The following is a 17,789-nucleotide window of genomic DNA, read 5'->3' as shown; positions in this document are numbered from 1 at the left end:
GACCTCGTGATCTGCCCGTCTCGGCCTCCCAAAGTGCTGGGATTACAGGCTTGAGCCACCGCGCCCGGCGCAAGATAATTTTTTTAAGGCAGGGTCTCATTCTGTTGCCTAGGCTGGAGTCCAGCGGCACATTCATAGCTTATTGAAACCTCAAACTCCTGGGCTCAAGCTGTCCTCCCATTTCAGCATCCCAAGTAGCTGCAACTACAGGCATGCATCACCATGTCCAGCTAATTATTTTTAATAATTTTAATTTTATTTTATTTTAATTTTAGTAGAGGCTGAGCACCTGTAATCCCAACACTTTGGGAGGTGGAGGTAGGCAGGTCACTTGAGGCAAAACATGGCGAAACCCTGTTCTCTACTGAAAATACAAAAATTAGCTGGGTAGCACACACCTGTAATCCCAGCTACTCAGGAAGCTGAGGCATGAGAATCACTTGAACCCGGGAGGCAGAGGTTGCAGTAAGCCGAGATCACGCCACTGTACTCCAGCCTGTGTGACAGAGGGAGACTCAGTCTCAAAATATATATATATATTAGTAGAGATGAGGTCTTACTGTGTTGCCTAGGGTGTTCTCGGACTCCTGGCCTCAAGTGATCCTCTTGCCCCTGCCTTCCAAAGTGTGGGATTAGAGGTGTGAGGCATCAGGCCCAGAGAATTTCTTTTAAAAAGTTTCTAAGCCCTGGATATTGTTACAAATTGATACGTAGGAAAAAATTGAGGGGCCATAGGTTATAGATCTGAATTGAGCAAGAAGCAGCCTGTTGACATAGTTCTGTTTCTAATTGAGAAATCTGATCACATCAGCACCTCTGCATTGGAGTTACATCACTGATTCACTATAACCTGTCGGATAAAATTCAAATACTTTAGCCTGGAATGCAGAGCCCTTCACAGTCCTCTATATCCAACCTAATCTCCGCCACTTCCACCTCTGCATTCAAGCCACGTTGAACAACTTAATGTTCTCCCATAGGACCATAGGACAATCTCTATCGTACTTCTGTAGTACTTTTGTGTGCTTTTCTCACATAAGGGATGTATTAGGTGGTATTGTAATAATCTGTGTCTTTCCCTTTGTTCCCTGCCGCAGTAAATGACTTTACACAGGGCTAGAAATTTTCACCCAAGACAGAACATACGGAAAACGATAAAAGAAGGAGAAAAGGCCGGACGTAGTAGCTCACGCCTGTAATCCCAGCACTCTGGGAGGCCAAGGCAGGCAGATCACTTGAGGTCAGGAGTTTGAGACTAGCCTGGACAACATGGCGAAACCCCGTTTCTACTAAAATATAAAATGAGCCAGGTGTGGTGGCACATGCCTGTAATCTCAGCTACTTGGGAGGCTGAGGCAGCAGAATGGCTTGGACCTGGAAGGCGGAGGTTGCAGTGAGCCAAGATCACACCACTGTACTCCATACTGGGCAACAGAGTGAAACTCTGTCTCAAAAGAATAAATAAATAAAAGGGAAAAAAGTAAAGAGGAACAAAGTCTATGACTCTGCTTTTCCTTTTTTATTAATTTGATATCATTGCTGATGCTGTAATGATATACACCAAGCATAGTAGATGGAACAAACCTATGAATTAAAGTGGACACTTTAATTTCTGAAATAGAAAATCTTGATTGTAATTGTTTCAGAAAGGTTCTCATAGTTGGGGCTTTCTTTTGTTCTTAATAGTTCAGCTATTTGTGATATTAAAAAAGATAGCTTTGGAATCAAGTCCAGCTATGACTCTCAATCCTGTTTTGTTACCTCCTTGGTTATATTAGTCCAATTAAAATAAAAGAAATAGTCATTTACTTATATCCAAAAGTCACTCTAAAAAAAATTAAGGAGGCAGTTGCAATGTTATAATCACATCTTTGAGTTATCATGATTGTAAATATTCCACAGAAATCACCTCTCCCACTTACAGGAACTGCATTCTTAAAATGTGAAAATCTCTTGGACCCATTTGTCGCTATATTGTTGGTGGTGCTTGTATTCAACACCAAAAAATGGAACTAAAGGACAGTGCTCGAGTGAGCCCTGTGTCCCAGTCACATTTTGTCCTTTATTACATTTAATTTCACAAGATACCTTAGAGAGATGCAGAGATGCTGTTCTTCTACAGATGGGGAAACCATTCCTCAGAGAGCCTTAAATAACTTTCACAGGATTCGATGATCCTATGGCTACTTAAGGGCAGATAAGCACTTTGATCTCTTTAGCTGTAATTTAAACTCAGGTTCTTTCCACTATACTATCATGTACCATTAGTCTAAATTATTTGTTTATTTAAATCTTTGTGGTGTTTTGTCTTCCAGCTCCATGGCACCAAGAATCCTTTCATCCACAACACTGAAAATAGTCTTCTGTCTATTGAAATAAAGAAGACATAACAAGTTTTCCAAATATTTTAATGTGTGTAAATGTGGTAGGAAATATAAATCATATGGTCCTTTGTAAAATATACAAATAATCTTAACACATATCACACAGGACATCAATTTCTAACTTCTGATATACCAGAATTATTTCCATGCAATTATAAGGGGAGGGTAATATGATCCAAGGTTAAGCAATAGTGGTAAAATCTTTAAAACTAGATTCTGGCTTCTGATATGTTTCAATATATTGTTGATGGCATTGTGCCATTTGAGCTGAAAGCAGGATTTTTTTTCATTAGTCATCAAACCAAGAATTTTATAATTCTTGACACTTTATTATATAATTTACAATTCTATGCCAGATATGGCAAATTCCTTCAATTTCAATATTTTATAGTTTCTACTTGTAAAATATTTTAATAAGAAAATTGGTTTGCATATTCTCTGTTTCCTTGAGAGATTTTAAAATTTTATGTTGGAAGCAATTGTAGTTAATTATATTTCAATGCCGTTTTCTACAAGAGCCATTTCCAGAAGATTATTTTGTTTTGGGATTTCACAATTTAAATAGTTTTTTAATGATTTTTTAGCAAATAATAAAGAATAATATTTATGCTTATGCAGTTAGTCTTTTTTACAGTAATTTAAACAATGTGACACAAATAGTTTTTTCATGCTCTTGTCATAGATTTTCTTTTAACCTTCTGCAAAAGTAAAAGCTCTTAGTAATAATCATCATAGGGCAACAGGATATAGTATGTAACTGCAGTCTTGAGCGGTCTCTTTTCATATATTACCTTTCCTGCTCAACAGCTGTTCCTGTTTTCTGTAAGATCCTAGTCAGACAAAGTCCACAACTGGATAGACCTTTCTCAAGGGTTAGCCCTAAAATGTGACAAGAGGATTGGTTTGGCCAAATCTCAACAAATAACTAGCAAAGCTTCAGTGTTTTGCAAACTTTTATGTAAGCAAACTTTTGTGTTATCTGGCACAGGCCTTTGAAAAGACTATAATTCTACTTTGTTTAGTGTAGAATAACTAATTTTCAATTCAGAAAGACAGACTCTGCAGGATAAGCCTCTTTATACTCACTTAAACCAGCTAGGATGGAATTCAGAATATCTAAGCTGCTTAACATACAGACCTTTAAAAGGGAAGGTCAAGCAAAGAACTGTAACTGAAAGAAAGAAGAGATTTGAGAAGACAGTAGAGTTAAAACAATATTTTAAAACATTTATATTTTGTCCATGCAGTTTTATTTGTAAATAGTCTGTGAAAATCAGAACTTCTGAACAACTTTGAAAGCAGTAATATTAACTGGTATTCAAAATGAATAACAGCCAAAATGAATAACAGCCATTTGATTTATGTTTCCCTCAGTCATTTGGTTTATGTTTGGTTATGGCAAAATGTTACAGCATTTATTGTTAATACTACTACTAATATGTAAACCAAAAGTTAATATTCTAGTTAAGGACTCTTCCTTTAAACAACTTCCAGATTCCGTTGACATTGTCTTTGTGATATTTTATTTCTTGGGTTTTAATTTTCTTGAAGACTTACCTAAATATTCAGTTACATTTTTTTTAAAATCTGTACTTGACAGAATATTTAAAAATTGAANAGCCCTTCACAGTCCTCTATATCCAACCTAATCTCCGCCACTTCCACCTCTGCATTCAAGCCACGTTGAACAACTTAATGTTCTCCCATAGGACCATAGGACAATCTCTATCGTACTTCTGTAGTACTTTTTGTGTGCTTTTCTCACATAAGGGATGTATTAGGTGGTATTGTAATAATCTGTGTCTTTCCCTTTGTTCCCTGCCGCAGTAAATGACTTTACACAGGGCTAGAAATTTTTCACCCAAGACAGAACATACGGAAAACGATAAAAGAAGGAGAAAAAGGCCGGACGTAGTAGCTCACGCCTGTAATCCCAGCACTCTGGGAGGCCAAGGCAGGCAGATCACTTGAGGTCAGGAGTTTGAGACTAGCCTGGACAACATGGCGAAACCCCGTTTCTACTAAAAATATAAAATGAGCCAGGTGTGGTGGCACATGCCTGTAATCTCAGCTACTTGGGAGGCTGAGGCAGCAGAATGGCTTGGACCTGGAAGGCGGAGGTTGCAGTGAGCCAAGATCACACCACTGTACTCCATACTGGGCAACAGAGTGAAACTCTGTCTCAAAAAGAATAAATAAATAAAAGGGAAAAAAGTAAAGAGGAACAAAGTCTATGACTCTGCTTTTTCCTTTTTTATTAATTTGATATCATTGCTGATGCTGTAATGATATACACCAAGCATAGTAGATGGAACAAACCTATGAATTAAAGTGGACACTTTAATTTCTGAAATAGAAAATCTTGATTGTAATTGTTTCAGAAAGGTTCTCATAGTTTGGGCTTTCTTTTGTTCTTAATAGTTCAGCTATTTGTGATATTAAAAAAGATAGCTTTGGAATCAAGTCCAGCTATGACTCTCAATCCTGTTTTGTTACCTCCTTGGTTATATTAGTCCAATTAAAATAAAAAGAAATAGTCATTTACTTATATCCAAAAGTCACTCTAAAAAAAATTAAGGAGGCAGTTGCAATGTTATAATCACATCTTTGAGTTATCATGATTGTAAATATTCCACAGAAATCACCTCTCCCACTTACAGGAACTGCATTCTTAAAAATGTGAAAAATCTCTTGGACCCATTTGTCGCTATATTGTTGGTGGTGCTTGTATTCAACACCAAAAAATGGAACTAAAGGACAGTGCTCGAGTGAGCCCTGTGTCCCAGTCACATTTTGTCCTTTATTACATTTAATTTCACAAGATACCTTAGAGAGATGCAGAGATGCTGTTCTTCTACAGATGGGGAAACCATTCCTCAGAGAGCCTTAAATAACTTTCACAGGATTCGATGATCCTATGGCTACTTAAGGGCAGATAAGCACTTTGATCTCTTTAGCTGTAATTTAAACTCAGGTTCTTTCCACTATACTATCATGTACCATTAGTCTAAATTATTTGTTTATTTAAATCTTTGTGGTGTTTTGTCTTCCAGCTCCATGGCACCAAGAATCCTTTCATCCACAACACTGAAAATAGTCTTCTGTCTATTGAAATAAAGAAGACATAACAAGTTTTTCCAAATATTTTTAATGTGTGTAAATGTGGTAGGAAATATAAATCATATGGTCCTTTGTAAAATATACAAATAATCTTAACACATATCACACAGGACATCAATTTCTAACTTCTGATATACCAGAATTATTTCCATGCAATTATAAGGGGAGGGTAATATGATCCAAGGTTAAGCAATAGTGGTAAAATCTTTAAAACTAGATTCTGGCTTCTGATATGTTTCAATATATTGTTGATGGCATTGTGCCATTTGAGCTGAAAGCAGGATTTTTTTTCATTAGTCATCAAACCAAGAATTTTATAATTCTTGACACTTTATTATATAATTTACAATTCTATGCCAGATATGGCAAATTCCTTCAATTTCAATATTTTATAGTTTCTACTTGTAAAATATTTTTAATAAGAAAAATTGGTTTGCATATTCTCTGTTTCCTTGAGAGATTTTTAAAATTTTTATGTTGGAAGCAATTGTAGTTAATTATATTTCAATGCCGTTTTCTACAAGAGCCATTTCCAGAAGATTATTTTGTTTTGGGATTTCACAATTTAAATAGTTTTTTAATGATTTTTTAGCAAATAATAAAGAATAATATTTATGCTTATGCAGTTAGTCTTTTTTACAGTAATTTAAACAATGTGACACAAATAGTTTTTTCATGCTCTTGTCATAGATTTTTCTTTTTAACCTTCTGCAAAAGTAAAAGCTCTTAGTAATAATCATCATAGGGCAACAGGATATAGTATGTAACTGCAGTCTTGAGCGGTCTCTTTTCATATATTACCTTTCCTGCTCAACAGCTGTTCCTGTTTTCTGTAAGATCCTAGTCAGACAAAGTCCACAACTGGATAGACCTTTCTCAAGGGTTAGCCCTAAAATGTGACAAGAGGATTGGTTTGGCCAAATCTCAACAAATAACTAGCAAAGCTTCAGTGTTTTTGCAAACTTTTTATGTAAGCAAACTTTTTGTGTTATCTGGCACAGGCCTTTGAAAAGACTATAATTCTACTTTGTTTAGTGTAGAATAACTAATTTTTCAATTCAGAAAGACAGACTCTGCAGGATAAGCCTCTTTATACTCACTTAAACCAGCTAGGATGGAATTCAGAATATCTAAGCTGCTTAACATACAGACCTTTAAAAAGGGAAGGTCAAGCAAAGAACTGTAACTGAAAGAAAGAAGAGATTTGAGAAGACAGTAGAGTTAAAACAATATTTTTAAAACATTTATATTTTGTCCATGCAGTTTTATTTGTAAATAGTCTGTGAAAATCAGAACTTCTGAACAACTTTGAAAGCAGTAATATTAACTGGTATTCAAAAATGAATAACAGCCAAAAATGAATAACAGCCATTTGATTTATGTTTCCCTCAGTCATTTGGTTTATGTTTGGTTATGGCAAAATGTTACAGCATTTATTGTTAATACTACTACTAATATGTAAACCAAAAGTTAATATTCTAGTTAAGGACTCTTCCTTTAAACAACTTCCAGATTCCGTTGACATTGTCTTTGTGATATTTTTATTTCTTGGGTTTTAATTTTTCTTGAAGACTTACCTAAATATTCAGTTACATTTTTTTTAAAAATCTGTACTTGACAGAATATTTAAAAATTGAATATTTTTCCCTCAAGTGTGTGTTTCTATTCTAAATATTAAAACAGAACAAATTAAAATTGAGCAAATTTTATAAGCAAAAAAAAAAAAACCTGTTTGTAAATATTGTTAAGAAGAATTATTTGAATAAACTGGATTCCTTCTGATTTCAGGGGTTTTTTCTTTTGTGTTTCTTGAATAATAAGCATAAATATGGGCCAGGCGCGGTGGCTCATGCCTGTAATCCTAGCACTTTTGGAGGCTGCAGCAGGTGGATCACCTGAAGTCAGGAGTTCGAGACCAGCCTGAGCAACATGACAAAACTCCATCTCTACTAAAAATATAAAAATCAGCTGGGAGTGGGGATAGGCTCCTGTAATCCCAGCTACTCGGGAGGCTGAGGCAGGAGAATCGCTTGAACCCGGGAGGCAGAGGTTGCTGTGAGCCAAGATCATGCCATTACAGTCCAGCCTGGGCGACAGAACAAGACTTATCTCAAAAAGAAAAAAAAAATGTGAGTGGTCCTTGGTTTACACATACCCATTACATTAAAAACAATCCACAAGGAACTGACCTCATGATGTTCTTAGTTCATTTTCTATTGCCATAACAGAATATCACAGGCTGGGTAATTTATAAGTACAAGAAATGTATTTGACTCACAGTTCTTGAGCCTGGGATGTCCAAGATCTAGGGGGCTGCATCTTGTGAGGGCATGAAATGGTGAGAGAGAGCAAGAGATTGAGCTCATCCTTTGTAAGGATGCACTGCCACAGACTAGCCCATTCCCACAATAACGGTATTAATCTGTTCATGAGGGCACAGCCCTCATGGCCTAATCACCTCTTAAAGGTCCCACCTGTCAACAATGTTGGCATTGGTGATTAACTTTCCAACATACAAACCTTGGGGAACACATTAAAACCATAGCAATTAGATACCTAAATAAACTGCTGGAGCACCTTTTCCACCCCAGCTGTGTTTGCCTTCACCTCTATCCCTATTTGCTGTCGCTCTTAAAAACTACATTACAGCTTGCAGTTTCATATCACAAGCCAAAGTCCCTGCCCTTATACAGTTCTCATTCCAGTCAAGGGAGACAAGTAATACGTATATAATTAAGTAATTTTGTATCATGAGAAGTGATATGTTAAAAAATATAAGTAATGGACTAGAGAGTGGATGACACATAAGCTGAGATTCAGTGATGGCATCTTTGACAAGCATTCATGAACCTAGCGAAGTAGGAGGCTATGCCCCATTTTCCCAATAAGATTTCACCAAAACAATATGTTGGTAAGATTATATAAATCGTTAGAGATATAGATGAAGTATTATAAATGTCAATTGTATGTTATATAAAAACATTGTAGAATCTTTTTATGTATGTTTTGGAGGATAATTTTGTCCTCTCCGTCTTTGACATCAATCTCTTGGTCATCATTAGAGACTTCTTTAGTTCTCTGACCATGTTTTTCAAAGCATGTCATCCTGTTATCAAAGTTTGAAATAATATGCTTTTTAAAAAATGTATTTTAAAAATCTGTGTGTAGATATATGCAAAACTGCTATTAATTGAGGTCATTTCAAACTAATATCTTCCCCAAAGACATTACCTAGAGTAATGGCGGCTTAAGGCTTCAAAATAAGATTAAGGTTCCATACCCTTTTCAGTGGGGTAGTTTTAGGGGGGAATATAACTTATATTCAGGCATATATGGTATTTTTAAACTATTTGTTGTTGTTGTTGATGCTGTTTTTGAGGAGTCTCACTCTGTCACACAGGCTGGAGTGCAGTGGTGCGATCTTGGCTCACTGCAACCTCCACCTCACGGGTTCAAGCGATTCTCCTGGCTCAGCCCCCTGGGTAGCTGGGATTATAGGTGTGTGCCACCAAGTCCAGCTAATTTTTGTATTTTTAGTAGAGATGGGGTTTCACCATGTTAGCCAGGCTGGTCTCAAACTACTGACCTCAGGTGGCCTGCCCACCTCAGCCTCCCAAAGTGCTGGGATTACGGGCGTGAGCCACCGCACCCAGCTGCTATTAAATGTTTTTGCAGGCATAGTTTGCTTTCGATTCATATAATATTTATATTGCTTGAATAACATGGTAAACTCACAATTATCCATGCAGGCTTTAAAATAGTATTGCGAAGAAAGGTAAGTTGTTGATTCCTCTAAGATCAGCGTTTTAAAATTAGTTTTGATTAATAAGATTCTAAGAGCAGCAGCTACAGATTCCTACCTAGCAATTGTTAATAAAACTGGGAAATTAAGGGGTTATTGATTACTGATGCAGTGTGGACAGTAAAATTTTGTAAGAATATAAATCCTACTCCTTTCTTGTTCTGTAAGCCCTGCTGTCTGCTTTATTATTACTTTCAAGAATTATTTATAAGAAATCTCCTTTGGGTTTTTTTAAATTTTTTTTTTTTTTTTAGAGACAGGGTCTTACTGTGTCACCCAGACTGAAGTGCAGTTGTGCAATCATAACTCATTGCAGCCACAACCTCCTGGGCTCAAGCAATCCCACCTCAACCTCCCAAGTGGCTGGGACTACAGGCACTTGCCAACACGCCTGGATAATTTTTAAATTTTTTGTAGAGATAGAGTTTTACTTTGTTTCCCAGGCTGGTTTCAAACTCCTGTTTCAAGCAATCCTCTTGTCTCAGCCTCCCAAAGTATTGGGATTACAGGTGTGAGCCGCTGAACCCAGCCAGAAGACTTCTTTAAGATATCCTGTAGAGCCGTTAACCTCAAAATACTGCATTCTGGCCAGACTTTGTGGCTCACTGCTTTGAGAGGCCAAGACACGAGGACTGCTTGAGCCCAGGAGTTCAAGACCAGCCTGGGAAACATGGCGAGACCCCGTCTCTACCAAAAAAAAAAAAAAACTGCATTCTAATTTACTGTCATGGAAAACACCATTTATCTTCGGATTCATAACTTTGTTCAAGACAGTCTTTCTCTGTGACCCAGGCTAGAGTGCAGTGGTGCGATCTCGGCCCACTGCAATCTCAGCCTCCCAAAGTGCTGGGATTACAGATGTGAGTCACTCTGCCCGGCCAATAATTATTTTTTTAAAGACTATTTACCTTTATTAAGTAACAGGGCGTTGACAGGTTTCTTTTTTCAAATGTGAATGAGAGTCCGAATTGAGAAGATGGTCTAGCCGATTGAATATATCTGTTTAATTAAAGATTACAGCTAGGCGCGGTGGCTCACGCCTGTAATCCTAACACTTTGGGAGGCCAAGGCGGGCAGATCACCTGAGGTCAGGAGTTCGAGATGAGCCTGGCCAACATGGCAAAACCCTGTCTCTACTAAAAATAAAAAATTAGCCGGGTGTGGTGGCACGTGCCTGTAATCCCTGCTACACGGGAGGCTGAAGCAAGAGAATTGCTTGAACCCAGGAGGCGGAGGTTGTGGTGAGCTGAGATCATGCCAGTGCACTCCAGCCTGGGCAACAAGAGCAAAACTCCATCTCAAAAAAAAAACATATGCAGCCAAGAATCATACGGAAAAAAAGCTCAGTGTCACTGATCATTAGAGAAATGCAAATCAAAACTGCAATGAGATACCATCTCACACCAGTTAGAATGGCTATTATTAAATTAAAAAGTGAAAAAAAATAACATAATGGCGAGGTTGTGGAGAAAAGGGAACACTTAATACACTGTCAGTGGAAGGATAAATTAGTTCAACCATTGTGGAAAACAGTATGGTGATTCCTCAAAGAGCTAAAGGCAGAACTCCCGTTTGACCTAGCAATCCCATTACTGGGTATGTACCCAGGAAAATATAAATCATTCTACCCTAAAGACACGTGAATGTTTATTGCAGCACGATTCACAATAGTAAAGACATGGAATCAACCTAAATGCCTATTAATGACAGACTGGATAAGGAAAATGTGGTACATATATGCCATGGAATACCATGGAGCCATAAAGAACAAGATCATGTCTTATGTGGGAACATGGATGGAGCTGGAGGCTATTATCCTTAGCAAATTAAGGCAGGAACAGAAAACCAGATACCACATGTTCTCACTTATAAATGGGAGCTACGTAATGAGAGCTCATGAACACAAAAGTGGGAACAACAGACACTGGAGTCTACTTAGGGGTTGAGGGTGGGAGAAGGGAGAGGAGCAGAAAAGATAACTATTGGGTACTGGGCTTAATACCTGGGTGATGAAATAATCTGTACAACATACCCCCATGACACAAGTTCATCTGTGTAACAAACCTTCACATGTACCCCCAAACCTAAAATTAAATTTTAAGTAAATGTTGGCCACAAAAAAACATTGTTCAGATTTGCAGTGATACAAAGATGGAAAGATAGTTCTTGCATGAGACTGATTAGTAGTCTTTTTGAAACACCTGGCAAATGATAGTAAATGCTGTATGTATAAGTCTGTTGTGCCAAACCAAGCCTGGTGTGATAAGGGCACTGCTTAGAGGGTGGCCGTAGGAGTGGAGGATTGGATTCTAGAGGCATTTGAGAAGGAAAGAGTTGGCAGGATTTTGTGACTCATAACAGAGAGGAAAGTGGCCCAAATGACTCCTAGGGCACCATAGTTTATGTTTTTAGTGTATGAAGAAAGAATAATTTTAAAAAACATAACTTATTCTTCACCAGAACTTGATAGTTTGAATTTATATACTTTGTTCTTTATATTAGAAGGATAATAAAATTGTAAAAAAAATTTAAAAGGAAAGTAAGGAGTTAATTTCCTTAGCAAATTATGAAAGTGTATAAATTGCATGCATTAAAAAATTATGTAATATGGCAACTTAAAATTCAATTGTATTATTTATTTACCCTGAGACAGGGTCTGGATCTGTTTTCCAGGCTGGAGTGCAGTGGCGCAGTCATGGCTCACTGCAGCATTGAACTCCAGGGCTCAAGCAATCCTCCCACCTCAGACTCCCAAGTAGCTAGGACTTCAGGCTCATGCTACCGCATCCAGTTAATTTTTAAATTTTTTTCTAGAGACAGGGTCTTACCATGTTGCCCAAGCTGGTCTTGAACTCCTGGCCTCAAGTTATCCTCCTGCTTTGGTCTCCCAAAATGTTTGGAATACAGGTATAAGCCACCATGCCTGGCCAAAATTCAACAGTTTTAAAAAGTGTTATATAAAACTCAACTGTAGTGCTAACCAGGACTGTAAATGTCATAAATTCAGCTGTGAAAATATTTATTAAAGCTGGGAGCAGGGGCTAAAAACTTTTATTATAAGAGGAATAAAAAAGAACGACAAACAAATATTGGAACCTTTTAGTAGGTTTATTTTCACAGTGATAAATAGGCATAGCAATTCTGAAACCATTTTATGTGTATGATAGAACTGAACAGAGGAATAAATGTCATATGATGTTTTGGGGAGTCAGAGGTCTCATTGTGGAAGAAGGAAGGATAAGGAAGAATCTTCAAAGGGATGCAGATTTCAAAAGTAAGATATCAGGGCTGGGCACAGTGAATCATGTCTGTAATCCCAGCACTTTGGGAGGCCGAGGCGGGTGGATGACTTGAGGTCAGAAGTTCGAGACCAGCCTGGCCAACATGGTGAAACCCCGTCTCTACTGAAAATGCAAAAATTAGCGGGCGTGGTGGTGCATGCCTGTAATCCCAGCTGCTTGGGAGCTGAGGCATGAGAATCGGTTGAACCCAGGAAGTGGAGGTTGCAGTGAACCAAGATCATGCCACTGCACTCCAGCCTGGGCAACAAAGTGAGACTCCATCTCAAGAAAGAAAAAAAAAAAGATATCAGTATAAATTAAGCCCCCTTGAGTATTTCACTAAGTACTAATCTATGCATTGAGATAATTACCCAGACTGTGTGGGGAAAGAACCATCAGGAAGCTTTGGTGAAACAATCCCCAGGGCTCATCTAGGGCTGGGAATAGTGTGTAAAGGGTGGAAAGGCCTTGTAATATAGAAAACATACAGTAGGGTCTTCAGAAGGATATCATCTTAGTATGGGGCCACATTAGCCCTTGACTAAAAGCTGTTCTGAACCCTCCTCCTTTAAAAAGCTCAAAAGCAAGCCTTGCCCTGAAAAAAATCCGACTAATTCCAAGTAATCACACACGAGAACAAAGCTCAACACTACTTAAATAACCACAACAAAATCCAGCAATCAACAGTGTAAAATTCATAGTATCTTCATCTAATCAAACATTACTAGGCAGGCAAAACAAACGACATAAAAATACGACCCATTACCAGGAAAATAAACAGTGAAATGACAGAAATGATGAAATTACCAAACGAGGATATAAAATCAGCAATTATAAATATACTTCATATATCAAGAACATAGAGGCAAACAGGCCAGGCGTGGCGGTTTATGCCTGTAATCCCAGCACTTTGGGAGGCTGAGGCAGGTGGATCACCTGAGATCAGGAGTTTGAGCCCAGGGTGACCAACATGGAGAAACCTCGTCTCTACCAAAAATGCAAAATTAACCAGGCTTGGTAGTGCATGCCTGTAATCCCAGCTACTTGGGAGGCTGAGGCAGGACAATCGCTTGAACCTGGGAGGCAGAAATTGCAGTGAGCCGAGATCGCACCATTGCACTCCAGCTTGGGCAACAAGAGCTAAACTCTGTCTCAAAAAAAAATATATATATATATATATACACACATATGTATGTATATATGTGTGTATATACGTATATATGTATATGTATACATATATACGTATATATATGTGTATACGTATACATATATACGTATATATATGTATATATGTGTATGTATACACATATATGTATATGTGTGTACATATACATATATGTGTATATATGTGTATATATATACACATATATGTATGTATATATAGAGAGAGAGGCAAAGAGGAGACAAATAGAAGATATAAGAAGTATGCAAATGGAACTTTTATCTGAAATGAAAAATACACTGTATGGGATAAAGAGAAGATTAGACAATAAAGAAGACAAATCAGTAGACTTAAGAACATAACCATAGACACTATTCAAAATGAAGCACAGAGACAAAAAAGAATGGGGAAAGCAAAACAAAACGCCAGAGCATCAGTGCCCTGTGAAACAATGCGAAGCAGTTTAAGGTCAAGAGGGGAGTGAGGCAGGAACAGAAAAAAAGATTTTGAAGAAATAATAGATGAAAATTTCCAAACAATCAAAACTATAAACCCACAGTTCCAAGAAGCTTAATGAACCCAAAGAGAAATAAAGCCTCAGTAACACACTCACTTGAATGTCTAAACTTGTTTTTTTTTTTCTTGAGACAGAGTTTTGCTCTTGTTGCCCAGGCTGGAGTACAACGGCATGATCTTGGCTCACTGCAACCTCTGCCTCCTGGATTCAAGCAGTTCTCCTGCCTCAGCCTCCCAAGTAGCTGGGATTACAGGCACTCGCCACCATGTCCAGCTCATCTTTTGTGTTTTTGGTAGAGATGGGGTTTTACAACGTTGGCGAGGCTGGTCTCAAACTCCGGACCTCAGGTGATCCACCCGCCTCGGCCTCCCAAATTGCTGGGATTACAGGCATGAGCCACCGCATCCAGCCAAATGTCTAAACTTTTAGACATTTGGCCATACTAAGTGCTGGTGAAGACCCGGTGTAACTTGTACTCTCATGTGCTTTTAGTAGGAATGCTGAGTTGTACAACCACTTTGGAAAACTGCTTGGCAGAAACTTTAAGCAATCACCATATGACCCAGAAACCCACTCCTAGACATTTATTTACCCAAGAGAAATGGAAACGTGTTTACCCACCGCTTGTATTTGAATGTTTATAGCAATTTTATTCATAACCAAAAGTTGGAAACAACCCAAGGGTGCATCAACCTATGATTGGATAAACAAATTGAATAAATTATAGTATATCATGGAATACTGGACAATAAAAAGGAAAAACATACACCATTTGAATGAGTCTCAACAATTATACTAACTGAAAGAAACCAGACACACAAGACAACCCATTTGTATGAAATTCCAGAAGAGGCTAAACTATAATGTTAGAAGGCAGATCATTTGTTACTAGGGTTCATGGTTGGGGAAAGGACTGTCCCAAGGAACATGTTGGAAGTTTCAGGTTAAGGGAAGTGTTCTACATCAGTATTGTGTGGTGGGTGACAGGTAGATGACTGTAAGCATTTGTTACAGCTCAACTAAATGTCCATTTTAAATTGGTAAATAATTATTGTACATAAATCATACCTGAATAGAGTTGATTTTTTTAAAATATACTGTATTTTATTGAAACTAAGATTCCATTGATTATGAGATTACTTTTAGAGACAAAAAATGGTAACTTAGAATCAGCAAAATATGATATATAATATGGGAAAATGCAAATAGAAATTAAACCAAGAATCCAGGTAACTCAAGAATATTAGAATAAACACCAGAAAGCCTCTCTGAGTTGTTAGGGTAGGATCCTTCTGTTAATATCAGCAACTAATATGTATATTATCAGAAGGTGTATATTAGGCTAAATGAGGTATTACTGCTTAATGGCTACAGAGTTTCTGTTTGAGACGATGAAAAAGTTCTAGAGATGGTATTAGTGATGGGTGCACAACATTGGAAATGTATTTAATGCCAATGAATTGTCTGCTTAAAAATGGTTTCATGGTAAATGTTATATTTTACTCCAGTAACCAAAACCATCAAAGAAATTGGGTTGTAAAGAAATTTTAATAGAAAATCTACAAAAAATTATGTATTTCTCTTAAATATATAATACAATATTCAAGCAATCTTGGGACAGGGGAACTGTTCTAAACAAGCTTATGCAAAATTACTGACAGGATTGGTGAGGGAGAGAATAGAGGGAGAACAGGCTCTGAGTCAGACCACATGGCTTCATTTCCCAGCTGTAGGTGAGTGAACTCAGCCCGTCACTTGTTGCCTCTACCTCAGTATCCTCATTTGATTAATCAGAATGGTAATCGTAGCCTACTTCATAGGGTTGTCATGGAGGGAATAAATGAGGTAATAATCTAAGCACTTAGAACACCACCTGATTCATAAGTGCTCTTATTATGATTTATAAATATGCTCTTATAAAGATTTAAAACTTTTGAATGGCAAGACTCAAACAAATACAAAACTCAAGTAACACACTGGGTGAAATACTATAAACATACATATTAGGCAGCCTACAAATCAATAATAAGGAAGTGAAAAACCTAATAAAATAATAAACACTCAATTTGTATGCACAAATACTTAAGTGTTAAAAAATAAGAACAATTGCTATATCCCACTAACCACAAAATATATAATCTTTCAGCTACCATTTGGTCAAAGCTTAAAATGAATAGTATCCAATTGCATCAGTCAAGTTTATGTTCCAATGTAAATAACAAAACCCCCAAATGTAGCTTAAATGTAAGTTTTATTTTTCTCCTATATGAAATCTAGAGGTACCATATGATCCAGCAATCCCTCTCCTGGGTATTTATCCAAAGGAAATGAAATTGGTATGTCAAAGAGATATCTGCACTCCCATGTTTATTGCAGCGCTGTTCACAATAGCCAAGATATGGAATCAGCTTTCATGTCCATCAATGGACAAATGAATAAAGAAAACATGGTGTATATACACTGTAAAATATTAGCCACAAAAAATAATGAAATCCTGTCATTTGTGGCAACATGGATGAACCTGGAGGACATTAAGTGACATAAACCAGACACAGAAAGACAAATGCCACATGGTCTCATTCATATATGGAATCTAAAGGAGTTGATCTTATAGAAATAGAGAGTCAAATAGTGGTTACCAGAGGCCGAGGAGGAAAGGAAGAGGGGATGATGGGGAGAGGTTGGTCAACAGGTACAAAATTAGAGTAAGATAGGAGGAATCTGTTCTGGTGTTCTATAGCACAGTAGGATGACTATGGTTAACAATATTATAGTGTATATTTCAAAATAGCTAGAAAAGGGGGTTCTGAATGTTCTTGCCATAAAGCAATGATAAATGCTTGAGGTGATGGATATGCTGAAAACCTCGATTAGACGATCATACAATTGTATATATCAAAATATCACACCGTACCCCATAAATACATACAGTTATGTGTCAAATGGAAACAATAATAATAAAAAGAAATATATAGGTAGACAATTCAGAGCTATTATTCTGGCTTCACATTGCTATCAGGAACCCAGGTACATCTCATCTTTCTTCTTGGCCATCACTAACACATGGCCTTTACCCTCATCCTTTCTTTACCTAGTGGCCTCCAAATGGCTATTCCATCTCCAGCAATGAGTACCAGGCAGGAGCATTTTGAGTTTCCTCCCTTTAACAAGTTTTCCTGTAGAGCCCTATTGAGCTACTTCTCCTTACATCTGTTTGCCAGAATGGGACCCCATGGCCACTCCTAGGTAATTTTTCAAGCAAGGCATTTTTTCACTCCAAACAATTGTTAATAAAGAAATGTGCAGTGGATATTGGCTAAACTACTAATAATCTGTGCTATACCAGTACTATCTCAAATGAAAAATATGGTATCCAAAAAGCTATATATGGTATCCAAATAACAATGAAAATATAAATAGGCCGGACGCGGTCGCTCAAGCCTGTAATCCCAGCACTTTGGGAGGCCGAGACGGGTGGATCACGAGGTCAGGAGATCGAGACCATCCTGGTTAACACAGTGAA

At 37.5% G+C, this 17,789-nt stretch overlaps 1 protein-coding gene across 1 annotated transcript in view; it reads left to right on the top strand.

Annotated features, from left to right (window-relative positions):
* The window catches only part of LOC108518662 (testis-expressed sequence 15 protein-like), a 16,068-nt gene extending 13,661 nt beyond the window's left edge, over positions 1-2,407 (top strand). The window contains 1 exon segment of the mRNA XM_017857210.1: positions 2,316-2,407. Within this exon segment, the coding sequence (XP_017712699.1) occupies positions 2,316-2,353 (38 nt within the window). The 3' untranslated portion in view covers positions 2,354-2,407.
* The last annotated feature ends 15,382 nt before the right edge of the window (positions 2,408-17,789 follow it).

The sequence above is a fragment of the Rhinopithecus bieti genome, unplaced genomic scaffold, assembly GCF_001698545.2.
Source record: "Rhinopithecus bieti isolate Rb0 unplaced genomic scaffold, ASM169854v2 scaffold_2077, whole genome shotgun sequence".
Classification (NCBI taxonomy): domain Eukaryota; kingdom Metazoa; phylum Chordata; class Mammalia; order Primates; family Cercopithecidae; genus Rhinopithecus; species Rhinopithecus bieti.
Note: the sequence above shows the minus strand (reverse complement) of the source record. Positions and strands in the feature narration are given on the sequence as shown.